General features: G+C 52.2%; 1 protein-coding gene across 1 annotated transcript in view; it reads left to right on the plus strand.

Annotated features, from left to right (window-relative positions):
• The window catches only part of Abcc6 (ATP binding cassette subfamily C member 6), a 51,099-nt gene that overhangs the window by 3,351 nt on the left and 33,916 nt on the right, over positions 1 to 13,832 (plus strand). The window contains exons 3-10 of the mRNA XM_052178691.1: positions 2,433 to 2,558; positions 2,659 to 2,787; positions 5,316 to 5,441; positions 6,624 to 6,685; positions 7,928 to 8,059; positions 8,839 to 9,018; positions 10,087 to 10,264; positions 12,440 to 12,601. Coding sequence (XP_052034651.1) covers positions 2,433 to 2,558; positions 2,659 to 2,787; positions 5,316 to 5,441; positions 6,624 to 6,685; positions 7,928 to 8,059; positions 8,839 to 9,018; positions 10,087 to 10,264; positions 12,440 to 12,601 — 1,095 coding nt within the window. The remainder of the gene's footprint in view (positions 1 to 2,432; positions 2,559 to 2,658; positions 2,788 to 5,315; positions 5,442 to 6,623; positions 6,686 to 7,927; positions 8,060 to 8,838; positions 9,019 to 10,086; positions 10,265 to 12,439; positions 12,602 to 13,832) is intronic.

A 13,832-nucleotide genomic window follows, 5' to 3' on the forward strand; every position in this document is an offset into this window, starting at 1 on the left:
TCATGTTTACCTCAGGGGGAGAGAATCTAATTTCATCATACGCAAGCCTTCCTTATCCCAAGCTAATATTCGCTCTTTAAGCTTCCTCACCCAGAACATATCCTCACACTTAGATTCTCTCTCACATCTTTTTCTCTTCCGCATATTGGTTTTCTTTGATTATTGCTTTATTCCTCTTACTGATATCATAATTAGAGCATCATGAAACATTTACTAACTTACTAAAAGGGTCTTGAATCTAAATTACATTTGTGACATAATGTAGCAAATTAAGATTACTTACTTATACTTTTGTTTTTGTTTGTTTGTTTGTATTTTTTGTTTGTTTTTATTTTGTTTTTTTTTTAAGACAGGCGTGTAGCTCATGTAGCCCAGGCTGGAACTGGAAGTGGCTAGGTAGCTCAGGCTGACATCCGACTTCTGCTCCATCTGCCTCCACCTCGCCAGCACTGATATTACAGTCAAACCATGGCCCTAACCCTGACACACACATACACACCAGTTCCACAATGCTCAACTCTAAGGTTCTTGCTTGTTATGGGTTTCAAGAAGACTTTATTGTGGCTTAAATTTTTTAAAAGCTTTCTTTTTAAGACAGTCGGTGGTGGTGGCATATACTTTTAATTCTAGCACCTGGGAGGCAGAGGCAGGCAAATGTGTGAGTTCAAGGCCAGTTTAGTATCTTTTCTGTAAAGTCTGAGTATAAAATTTGTGGTTAAGCATGCAGCACAGTGGGGAGTTGGGAGGGGCAGAAGATTTCCCATAATGGGTCTGTCTGTGAATGGGTGTTCCTATGAGGTGTCCTCTGTGGTCAACAAATCATTCTGCTTACCCTTAGAAGAACTGGGGCACCTCTCTATAAGGACATCTCTCCTACACAGGGCTGTCAACACATGGCCAAACTGTCTACAGCTATCAGGACAATTTACAGCCAGGGGACAAATTATCCAGATGAGTAGTCTGCTTTCACATAAGGAAAGGAGAGAGTCCACTTACTGGATGGGAAGCAGAAGATCTAGCAGGGGCAGTCAGGGACGGAACAGGACAGCAAGCGGTAAGAGGGCTCCCACAGTGTGTGCAGTCTAGGAAAAGTTGCTGACACCAGCCAGCCACACTTCATGATGGGGATCAAGAACTGGGAGATAGCCAGCATGGGCAGTGGTGGCCCACACCTTTATTCCCAGCACTCAGGAGGCAGCGGCAGTGAATCTCTGAGTTCAAGACCAGCCCCGTCTACAGATGGAGTTCCAGGATGTCCAGGGCTACACAGAGAATCCCTGTGTCAAAAACAAACAAACAAACAGACAAACAAGAAACAAAAAACTAAGAACTGGAAAAATAAGAAAGAGAAGTGTGCCTAGAAATCTGGCCAGGAATATGAACACTTGGGCTCAACCACTGTCAGTTATGCCTTCTGTCCCCTCCCCTCTCTGAAAAGCAGCAGTAGCTAAGGGGACAGGGAGGAGAGGGAGGGGTTCTCACAATACCTGTGGGTTTGTCCGAGTCCAGGTACTGCTGCCCCCCCACCACAGCATACACAGAGTGGGGAGAGTGAGGCGTCTACTGGAAGGAGACCACCACCCTCTCAGATTCCAGCCGGCCACCCTCCTTTCCACCAAAGGGTAGCCTTGACCAGGGTCCATCCATTGCAAACAGGAAGTAAGGCTTGGGGGGGGGGGGTGCAAAGGAACTTCTCAGTCTGTACCATGGTGTGGGATTGCAGCCTGTAGACCTTCAGTCTCACTGGAAAAACTGCCCTAGCTAGAGACCTTCAGTTGCTGGTGGCTTGGTCAGCTGAATGCCACAAGTAATGGCGGGAAAGAAGTCAAGTCAAGAGAGGAGAAAGATCCCCATAGAGGCCACCAAAATGCCATGCCGGGGGAGACAGTACAGATGTGGGTGTTGAAAGAATTCACCAAAAGGACAGAAGCAGAGAGCTAATAGCTGCACCGCTGCACCGCAGCGCGCTCTAGCCCCAGCAAGCATCCGCAGAGAGCAGGCTTTAATCAGTGACTGTCTACTGGGGCAGTCAGGCGGGTCTCACTGTCACCTTCCCAACAGCAACTGAAACCCGGCTTGTGTTTAGCAACAACCTGGCATTGAGGCAGTGCGGATCTCCTGCCTCCAAGCAGAACCACCCCAGCAGGACCATTCCTCCTGTAGGGGAGTCCATTGGAAACCTCCTCACCTCCTACCCCTCACTTCCCACCCTAACTCACCCCAACACACACACTTCCAGCCTCCTCTGTGGCCTGGGAAACGCTGGGTCAACTCAACTACGGAAGAGTATTTGGAGATGAGAGTTGAGGCTCAGGGTGGGTCTCAGTGCCTCCCAAGCAGGGCTAACAGATCGGTGATGTCACCGACAGAGCCCCCGTCGGGCATTGCACAGGAGGTCTTTTCCAATTGGCTTTGACTTTGTTTCCCCCCAGGTTCTTGGCTTCGCCCTCATCCTTCTGTACACCTTCAACGTGGCCGTGCCTCTGTGGAGGATCCACCAGGGCACGCCCCAGGCCCCAGAACTTCTCATTCACCCTACCGTGTGGCTCACCACCATGGTAACGGCTGCTCTCCCAAGAGCTGCTTTCCTTTCCCGTTGGCGTGGGAGTGGGAGGGAGGTGGGGGCCTCCCCTCTGCCCTCCACCCTTTCTTGTCTAGAGCCTTGCCACCTTCCTGATCCACATGGAGAGGAAGAAGGGAGTCCGGGCGTCCGGGGTGCTGTTCGGGTACTGGCTGCTCTGCTGCCTCTTGCCAGTTATCAGCACTGTCCAACAGGCCTCTGCAGGGGTGAGTTCCACACACAACAGCCTCCCGCATAAGTCCCGCCAATCCCGTGTACTTCGTTTTATGTTGATGCATGATTGTTATCCTCATTTGTAGGATGCGGTATGCTTAGTGTGTGTGCTGTGTGCATATGTGGATGCACATGGCTGTGTGTGCAGACATCAGGGAGGATGCGCTGTGTCTTGATCTACCACGCTCTCCCTAATTCTCTTGAGTCGGGGTCCCCCAGTGACCCTAGAGCTAGACTGGCAGCCAGTAAGCAGGACTTACCCTGTCTCTCCATGCCACGGGACTGGAGCCACACATGCATTTTTATGTAGTTGCTGGGGATTTGAACTTGCAGGCTCATGCTTTTTCGGCAAGCCCCACTGAGCCCTCTCCCAGCCCCTGTTTTCATGTATGGGTAAACTAAATGATAATCAAATAAGGGCAGTTAGCCTCCCCATCACCTGGGCAGTTGTAATTTCTTTGTGATGAGAATGTTCAGAGACAGGCTGGAGAGATGGCTCAGAGGTTAGGAGCACTGGCTGCTCTTCCAGAGGTCCTGAGTTCAATTCCCAACAACCACATGATGCCTCATAACCACCTATAATGAGATCTGGTGCCCTCTTCTGGTGTGCAGGCATATACACAGGCAGAACACTGTATACATAAGAAAGAAAGAAAGAAAGAAAGAAAGAAAGAAAGAAAGAAAGAAAGAAAGAAAGAAAGAAAGAAAGAAAGAAAGAAAGAAAGAAAGGAAGGAAGGAAGGAAGGAAGGAAGGAAGGAAGGAAGGAAGGAAGGAAGAAAGAAAGAAAGAAAGAGAGAGAGAGAGAAATACATCTTGTTAAAAAATTCAAAATTTTTTCTCCCAGCTCTTTTGAAATAGCTTAATATTGTAATTTTTTTAAGACAGTGTGCCAGATAGCCCAGGCTCGCCTCAAATCCACTCTGTAGAGCAGGGTAATGTTGAACTTCTGATCTTCCCTCCCTCTCCCTCCTGCTTGCTGAGGTTACAGGCACCACTATGCCTGGCACTGTAGCATCATTAATGACAGTCCCCCTCCTGTGTGACCGGGCCCCAGGACAGTGCTCTCTGCACAGGTGGCTGGCCGATGCCTCCCTGCCCTTCCGGTTTGCAGCCCTCATTTCCCAGGAAGACCCCCTCCAGTTCTGCTCCCAGAAGGCAGTTTCTCTAGATTCTGCCTGCAAGTGAGGTCATGCCATGGCTATCTCTCTGTACCAGGCTTCTCCCACACAGTGTAATAACCAGCATCCACACTGTCGGATGTACATGGATAGCCGGGCGGTGGTGGTGCACACCTGTAATCCCAGCACTTGGGAGGCAGAGGCAGGCAGATTTCTGAGTTCGAGGCCAGCCTGGTCTACAGAGTGAGTTCCAGGACAGCCAGGGCTACACAGAGAAACCCTGTCTCGAAAAAAAAAAAAGTACATAGTTTAGCAACACAAATTCCCGTGATCTTACACCCCCACATGGACACACTCCTCGCACACTCTGGACACATCAGAGTGCTTCATTCATGCATCACAGGACACAGAAGATTGGACACTTGCACACATCCTCACACACACACACACACACACACACATAAACACACACACACCCCATACCTGTCCATCCCACACACAGACGTGGGTACACACAGTCATTGGCGCATTGCACACTTGCACAGGCCGCTCCACAGGTGCGTGTACACTCACTTCCCTTACACACTCACGCACGGCACATTTCCCTCTTCTTCACACTGCCACCCTCCCCCATGACGTTCCCAGGCCTCTGTCTTGATTTTAAACACCTGTAATGCTCTGTCTGATGAAGAGAAGGTTCCCTCCCAGCTCCCTTCTTCCCTTCCTCCCTCCCCTTCTGCGCTTTACCCACACCTCCCTTCATTTCCAATAGAAGCTGGTTACGTGGCAGCGTAGGGCAGAGGCCCGTGGGAGAATTAGGACCCAGTCGAGTGCTACCTGAAAAACACAGACTTGCAAACCCAGATCACAAGCTGGGTGTGATGGTTCACACCTGAACTTCCTGCATGCAGGAAGAGCATCATGAGTCCAGGCTGGCCCGGACTATGGTGTGAGACCAATCTCAAAAAACAAAAGCTCATTGGGAGATTTGCAGACAGCCCTGTGCAGAGCAGATGGTAATAAAATCAGCTAAAGGGGGAGAAGATGGGAGGCCGGCGCTGGTCTTAGCCACTGCTAAGTATTGCATGTATGGGGTGGGGGACATTCTTGTTCAGACCACCACAGGTCTAGAAAGGAGGAAGGAAGAAAAACCCAGCTCTGTTTTGTGTTATTGTCCCAGGGACTGGGACTCACTCAGATGACTGGCATATGGCAGGCGGGTGTTGTGAGCCAGGATGACCAGGAACGCTAGGACCAGGCTTTCAGGCACCAGGGCTTGGTTCCCATTTAGGAATTGCTCCAGGCCTCAGGAACCACACGTCCGCCTCAGCCCAGACCTCTGGAGCCCCTGGCTTTCTGATTACCACGCTTGGGCTCAATGGGGCGTCTCTGTCCCCCACAGAGCTTCCGTCAAGAGCCCCTCCACCACCTGGCCACCTACCTGTGCTTGTCCCTGGTGGTGGCTGAGCTGGTGCTGTCCTGTCTGGTGGACCAGCCACCCTTCTTCTCGGAAGACTCCCAGCCCTTGGTAAGTCAGTCCCGGCGTCCTTTATCCCCAGACCCTTCCTATGTAAACAGCAGCGTGTGACCAAAGGAAACTGGCCTAGAGCACAAGTTGTGCTTTCCTGTTGTTGCTAGTTTAATCTGAACCACCGGGCCCAGCATGGGGGCGTCTGTGATCTCAGCACTGGGAAGGCAGGAGGACTGCAGACTCACAGAATACATCCTTCTTATGACTGTTTCAGCACTGTGACAAAGTATCTGTTGGGAACAACTGAAGGCGGAGCTTGGCCCACGCTTGGAGAGATTGTCAGTCCCTCATGATATGGGAGCAGCTCAGTTTGGGGCGGTGAATTTGTGCGGAGGGAATTCTCCACACCAAAGGGGGACAAACAGGAAGCTCTAGCCCTCAACATTCCCTCCCTCTAACACACACACACACACACACACACACACACACACACACACCATTACAACACTCTTATCACTGGGCTCCATTAGCTCATTTTCATAACATGGTCCTTGCTTCAAGTGGTTGTTGTTGTTGTTGTTGTTTTGAAGGTAGGCTCTCATATTGAAGCCCAAAGTAGCCTGGTATTCACTAGTTAAGCCCGGGCTAGCCTTGAACCCACAGCAATCTTCCTTCCTCCAGAGAGCTGGGACTATGGGTGTGAGCTATTACCACACCTAGCTGTTTGAGACCTTCTTGGTCTCAGTCCAGTAATGGCTATTCTTCTGGGGAACTCTTGTTCTGAGTTATCGACAGCATTAGCCCTCCAGCCCTTTTGTCTCACCGTGTATCTTTGGTTGGCCTGGAACTTAACTTGTAAACCAGGTTGGCCTTGGGCTCATAGAGATCTGCCTGTCCCTACTGCTGGAATCAAAGACAGGAATCACCTTCTAGCCCTTTTTGCCTTGACTACCAGGAAGCTCTCTGCTCACTGATATTTCTCTCTGGTAAGGAGACATCAAACTTTACCATTCTTTTAGCACTGAACTCATGTTCACTCCCTCTGCCTCTCCAGCCTTGGCCACCTACTTATTCACTGTGGGCTGTGAGACTGAGGCCAGCCTGGCTTTTCCCCCAAGATGGAGCCTTGCTGTATAACCGAGGGTGGCCTTAAGCTCTTTCTTCCTGCCTCAGTGGAAGTTCTGAGACGACAGGCAGACACCACCACATCTGGTTCCTCCTGGCTTTTCTCTTTTCCAGAATCCATGTCCAGAGGCCGAGGCCTCCTTCCCTTCCAAGGCCATGTTCTGGTGGGCCTCTGGGTGAGTGAGGTGTGGGCTGAGGTGGAGCCCTCTGACCTACCTTGTGCTCTTGGCTTGTCAGCCCCACTCCTCCCCTTCCCCACAGCGTCCCCTCCGGCCCTTACCCATGCCTCCTTTGCCCAGCTCAGAGCTGCTTTCCAGAACATCCCTCTCACTGCGTCCCAGTTTACTCCTCAGAGAAAGATGTGACCCTCAACTCTGCCTCTTAGTGGGCTCATTAGGCACACCAAAGTCTCAGTCTTGCCCTCTGTAAGATGGGTAGCACCTGTACCTCCATCAAAAAGACTATACTCAGCTAGTACATAGCAGGTGCTGAATAAAATCACGTCTAGTATGCAGCTTCAACACTTCGTCACTTAACATGTTAAATAAACAGCTACTGCACACTAAGCCCAAGAGTGAGATTAAAATGGCCAAGTCTCTATCTCCTAGGGGATCCAGGCTGGGGGAGAGAGCAAGCGCCTTCGTAGCGTTGGTCTTCAGGCACTAATGCCATGGCCACTAACACGGGCACTAACACCACGCACGGCCACCCCTCAGGGCCCTTCCTGCTCTTGGCCCAGACAGACCTCAGGTGAACCAGCCCACTTTGATTTGAGAGAATGACAGGTTGTGAAGCACCTGGCGCAGGGCAGGGCACCTGGTGGCTGTTAAGGACGAAGGTCTCAGCGCTCTACACACACAGGGGTCCTACAGAGAAGAGGTTTTCCAAGGAGCTCTCCTGGGGGCCTCAACCCTGCTTCCAGAACACAGCCCCCCCATCAGCTGTGCTTTCTGTTTCCTGTCCTAATGGAATGTCACCCAGACTGTGTCACATTGCTTACCCCTAGGGCACTCAGGCAATTAACCCATTGCTTGCTTGTCCTCCTGTTTGCCACTTCATGGGACACTTGGCAGGACCTAGAGAGAGAAGCAGAACCCAACAAGAGAGTCCCCTTCAAGTTGTTGGAAAGATCAAAGATCTGAAAGACATTTGGGCCTTGACCGGCTGACTCCCAACCGAGAGGGTCTGTTTCCCTAGTACGCCAGTTCAGTTGTCCCTTAAGCAGTAAGTCATTATTTCCCATGTCTTTAAAAAGTACCCGGGTTCCCCCCAGGGGAGGCCATTGCCTTCAGGACCCAGCAGAGGTGGCTTCTCAGGGGACACACAGCTACCTGCAGGGAGCAAGATGGGGTGTGGGGGATGTAGGTACCCGAGGCCTGAGGCAGGAGGAGCTTACTCTGGTGACCCCTCTTTCACAGACTGCTATGGAGGGGCTACAGAAGACTGCTGGGACCAAAAGACCTCTGGTCGCTTGGCAAAGAAAACTCTTCAGAAGAACTGGTTTCCCAGCTGGAAAGGGAATGGAGGGGAAGCTGCAGTGTGCGGCCAGGGTGAGTGGGAGGTGCTGCTATCATAAAAAGAGAAAGAGGCGGGAGAATATGGGGTCCAGCAGTGTGGGGGAGGGGCCATGCCGAGCATCCCTTCCCCGAGGGACCAGACACACCCACATAGTGGAGAACAGTTTATTCAGGGCATGGGGAGGGGAGTTAAGGGAGTAGTAGAGGCAGAGAGAGGGAGAGGGAGAGAGTAGAGAAGCAGAGGTCGGCCATGACCACATGGAGGGGGGGAGGGGAAGAGAGCCCAAGAGGGGGCAAGGGAAAAGTTGAGAGTAAGAGAATAAGAGATGCAAGAGATGGAGGGAGGAGGGGCAAGACGCCCCGCCCCTTTGATATTAGGCCTGGTCTACCTGGCTGTTTCCAGGTAACTGAGGGGTGGAGCTTAGACCGAATCCAAATCCGAGTCCGAGCAGGAAGTGAGCCGGAGCTCAAGTGGGAGCCTGAAAAAGAGGCCAACAGCTGGCCAGCCAGGGCTACGGAGTGACCTTGTCTCAAAACAACTAATAAATAACCAGAGGGCTGGAGAGGTGGCTCAGTGGTTAAGAGCACTGGCTGCTCTTCCAGAGGTCCTGAGTTCAATTCCCAACAACCTTCTGTAATGAGATCCAATGCCCTCTTCTGGGGTGTCTGAAGACAGCTGCAGTGTATTCATATAAAATAAATAAATAAATCTTAAAATAATAATAGTAACAACAACAACAATAATAATAAGTAACCAGAATTTGTTGGTCTGCTATCACTTGGGCCCCGTGTCCATGTTTCCTTTCTTCCAGGCACAAAGCGCACAGAGGTGTGGGGGCCCCTGAGACCGAGGCCTTCCTGCAGCCAGAAAGGACCCAGCAGGGCCCACTGCTCCGGGCTATCTGGCGTGTGTCCCGGTCCCCCTTCCTGCTGGGAACCCTCAGCCTGGTCATTAGCGATGCCTTCAGGTTTGCTGTTCCTAAGCTCCTCAGGTAGGCCCTGGCTCTGGCTGAGGTGCCTCAGTGACATCCTGGGAGGAAGAATCCTGCCTCTGTGTGTACATCTGGGACTCAGGGCCACAGCACATGTGCCATAAGTCTGCGGAGGTGGGGGGACACAGGGCAGGAGAAAAGTGACTGATCCCAGGAGGGCGGGGGGACTGTACCAGTTAGCTTTGCTGCTACACTGTTGTCCCCCCCCCCCCCGAGGTTGGAGCTTAAAATCACAGGCACGCACTCACTCAGCTGGTCAGGATGTATGGACAGGCAGTTTGAGCTGGAGCTCACTGCACGGCTCACGCAAGTGTCTGTGGCTGGTGGCTGAGTATGCCAAAGATGCCTGAAATGGTCTCTCCTAGGCTTTGCTGGGGCAACTTCCGTCCTCTAAGAGACAGGGCAGGCCTGGTCAAATACTACTGGACATGGCCTGGGAGACAGGACAAAATCACACACATGCACAGACACACACACACAGACACATAGACACACACATAGACACATACACACACACACATAGACACATACACACACACACCCGCACGCACACACACACATAGACACACACACATACACATAGATACATACACATAGACAGACACACAGACACATGCGCACACACACACACATAGACACACAAACACACGCACACACACATAGACACACACACGCGCGCGCGCGCACATACACACACACACACACACCTGCACGCACACGGCAAAGCCTGGTGTTGGCACAATACTACCTCCCCATGTCTGGATAGCCAAAACTGGTAGTCAGCCCAGGTTCAAGAAGCGGATGGTAGAGCCAGGCCTGGCAGGTAAAGAGCTATCACTCTTCCTCAAGAGGTTAAAGGAGGAAGCTCTTAAGTTCCAGGCCAGCCTGTGTCACTTACTGAATGGAAAGTAAAGCCAGGCCTGGTGTTGGGATTTGGGATGACAGCACCCAAGAGTCTGGGGCAGCAAAGTCACATGGAAAAGAAACATGGACAGCGTAGAGGTCACCGCCCGATGACCCTGCACCCAGATGGCTTGGGCCTCTGCTCTCCCTCTTCCTGCACCCTAGTCTGTTTCTGGAGTTCATGGGTGACCGCAGCTCCTCGGCGTGGACGGGCTGGCTCCTGGCTGTGCTGATGTTCTTGTCAGCTTGTCTCCAGACGTTGTTTGAACAGCAGTACATGTATCGAGCCAAGGTCCTTCAGATGAGGCTCCGAACAGCCATCACTGGCCTGGTATACAGAAAGGTGAGTGTTGGTTTCTGCGCTCGCTCGGAGGTCCTGTCTGCTCGCTGCGTTGTGGCTGCTCGCTGCTCGCTGTGCCCACATGCGCGCACCGCGGTGGAACCGTGAGCCGCAATGAGACACGCTAGGCCAGATAGTTCCACGTGGGGCTTTATTTAAGATAGGGAAGGGGTAGCGGGCGGGAAGGAAGGGGAGAAGAGAAAAGAGAGAGAGGTAGAGAGGTAGAGAGAGAGAGAGAGAGAGAGAGAGAATAGAGAGTGGAGGCCGGCCATGACCACGTGGAGGGGGGAAGAGCCCCAGGGGCAGAGAGGTGAGAGAGTGTGGGAGAGCAGAGAGCAAAGAGGGAGAGGAGGAGAAAGTAGCCCCTCTTATAGTGGGCCAGATCTCTGGGGCGGGGCATACCTGGCTATTGCCAGGTAGGTGTGGGGTGAAGCTTAGACAAAACCCCAACAGTGAGCACCGCCCAGCACTTGGGAGGCAGAGGCAGGCGGATTTCTGAGTTCGAGGCCAGCCTGGTCCACAGAGTGAGTTCCAGGACAGCCAGGGCTACACAGAGAAACCCTGTCTTGAAAAATCAAAAAAAGAAGGAAGGAAGGAAGGAAGGAAGGAAGGTGAGCGCCAGGGGCAGAGCGCATGTGTGCATGCGTACCCCCAGACTCCCGTCCTCCTCAGTTAATGCTCTGTGATCTGGCCCTGAGACGTCTCCAACCATATCTCTTCCATCTCTCATTCCTTCACTGTCTCTTGTCTCATAGCGAGAACTCTGAGTGATGTCTTTTAACTGCTGCAAAGATGGTGGCTCCTTGGTCTCAAGGAGAACAAATTGTTACTAGAATTATCAGGATGGGAGCCTGGCCCCGGGTCTAACAAGCTAGACTGGGTATCTTCTCCAATCGGTCAATTAAACAAGCGAGGGACAGTGACTCCCCCTAAGTCCTCCTCTGGAATCCTGACTGTGAGGTTTAGATTTAAGTAGAGAATAAGAGGTGTGCATAGCTATGCAGTTCTGGCTGGGGGTGGCCCCAACCATCCTGTCTCCGGCAAGTTCCTCCCTGGCACCAGGCTTCAGTCTTTTCCTTCTCCCAGCGGGAGGCTCCTGGGGAAGTGGCAGTTTCCAGGTACCCATTGTTTCTATAGGCTGTCAGTGCAAGGGAGGGACTCGGGATAATCTGCATTCCCGCCAGGGCGCTTACAGCCCACGTGAGTCTCCCGACTGACTTCCTTTGATCACAAGAGGAAACTCTGCCTGCCACAGCCAGGCAGCCTTTGATCCTCAGAAGAGGTCTGACATGGCCTGACCCCCAGGGAGACACCTTCTTGGCTCTCGGTGTGACTGCCACTGAAATGAACTATAAACATCTTTGAGCTCTGCTCCTGTCACTCAAACTCCAGCTGTGCTAACAAGCCTGACTCCGTGGAAGTTCTCAGGAGGCAGGTGGGGGGGGGGGGGAGTCCCCGTGGGTGGGGCTGCAGCCTGCCCTCTGTGAGTGCGGAGTGGAGAGTTCCACACCTTGGATCACACTAACTCTCACACAGTACAGAGTAGGCAGGAAGAGCCAGTGCTCGTCATGCTGCTGAGGGGTCCTGTGACCTCAGCAGCAGACAGATCAGAAGCACTCAGAGAAAGGCAGACTGGAGGAAGAGGTGCACAGGTGTCCTGCCTGTGTCGCCTGAGTCGTGCCTTAGGGGTCCTGCATTCCTGGCCTTTGAGTCTCTGGCTCTGATTCTGACTCAGGGCAAGTTGTTTCACTTCTCTGGGCCTCAGTTTCCTTAGCTGTAAAACAGGGACCACATTGATACTGGAATCACTTTTCACTTTTTAACAACTGTGACCACGCAGTGTACCTACAGTCCTAGTTAACAGTCACCAGAGTGACCCCAGCATCTGGGAGAGAGCTCAGCACAGGCTAGCCTGCATCTGCCTGTCGCATCCGGGGAGAGAAGGCCGCTCTCCGCATCCCTAGCACAGGGCAAGTGAGCCAGGTCACCCCAGCCAGGGTCTAGCTTTTGTAATTTTCACTTACGTGTGCCCCCAGATCTTCAAGCCTGGTCCTGAGAGGCTAGCTTGGGAAAGTTTACAGGTTCACAACTTCGGTGGTAAACTGAGGCTGGGCCTGTACTCGGTGCCCACCCCCACTTCTCCCTCCTCGTGTGCTCTTCCTCCTCACACCTGCCCAGGTCCTGGTCCTGTCCAGTGGTTCCAGGAAGTCCAGCGCAGCAGGGGACGTGGTCAGCCTGGTGTCGGTGGACGTGCAGCGGGTGGTGGAGAGCGTCGTCTACCTCAACGGGCTGTGGATGCTCCTCCTGTGGATCGGCGTCTGCTTTGTCTACCTGTGGCAGGTGTGGAGTGGAGGCAGTGGATCTGGGCTTCCGTGGCCTCTTCTTCCTTCTGGCTCTTCTGCTTCTCTTCCTTTCCTCCTCCTCTCCCTCCTCCCCTCCCTCCTCCTCCCTAAACCCAGTCTCCATCTGCACAGTGCAAGTTGATATACAGTGAAGAGTCTTCGAGTGGCCTTGGCTTAGGTTCAAGCCCAGGCTAGCCCCCTCCAGCAGTTAGTTCTTTCTCTTTCTTTCTTTCTTTTTTTTTTTTTGTTTTTTGTTTTTTGTTTTTTGTTTTTTGTTTTTTGTTTTTTCGAGACAGGGTTTCTCTGTATAGCCCTGGCTGTCCTGGAACTCACTCTGTAGACCAGGCTGGCCTCGAACTCAGAAATCCGCCTGCCTCTGCCTCCCAGAGTGCTGGGATTACAGGTGTGCGTCACCACTGCCCGGCGGTCTTTCTCCTTCTTAAAATGTAGATGAATTCACTCTGGAGTTTTAGTTAGGTTCAGATCGGGGTTTGGGTTTTTTCAGGCAAGACCTTGTGTAACTCTGGCTAGCCTCAAGCTCGTGACATAGTTGAGGCTAGCCTTGAGCTTCTGTCTTAGTGCCTCCACCTTCTGAGTGCCTGATTATAGGAGTGTGCCCATCCAGATGGGATCCTTACTGTTACCAATTCTCAGAAGAATTGCCACCACCTGAAGAAAGCGTACTATCATGGCATCAGCCGGGAAACTTTTAAAAAATTTTCCTTCCGTTTGCTTCATAGTACAAAAGCACCTGCTATCATCGTCATCTTTATTATTACAATACCAGGCCCTGGCTGCGTGTGAGCTGCCCGGGGTTAAATCCCGCTCTTACCATTCACTCACTGTTAAACTTCACGCTAACTCGCCCTCTCTGTGCTGAAGTCCTCAGTTCCAAGAACAGAGGATAACTAGAAGCAGGCTCCTGGTCCTACATGGTGAGGACCAGACAAGCTGACAGAGGTTACGCAGCCTCTGCCTGGATCACTTGGGTCCAGCAGGCTTTGGGTTTGGATTCAGGAATGGTAGATGTGCATTTGAGAGCCTCAGGATACAACCTGAGTTTAACAAGAAAATCATATGTAGTTTGTGGGCACCTTATTAGCACAGCCCAGAGGTCATTTTGAGCAGTGTCTTTAACAGCCCTGCATTTCGCCCGTGGCCCAGGGTGAGATGAGGCATGGATTCCCTGCCGTGGCATAGTGTTGGTGCTCAACGCTTCTCAGATTCTG

The sequence above is a fragment of the Apodemus sylvaticus genome, chromosome 1, assembly GCF_947179515.1.
Source record: "Apodemus sylvaticus chromosome 1, mApoSyl1.1, whole genome shotgun sequence".
NCBI classification, from domain to species: domain Eukaryota; kingdom Metazoa; phylum Chordata; class Mammalia; order Rodentia; family Muridae; genus Apodemus; species Apodemus sylvaticus.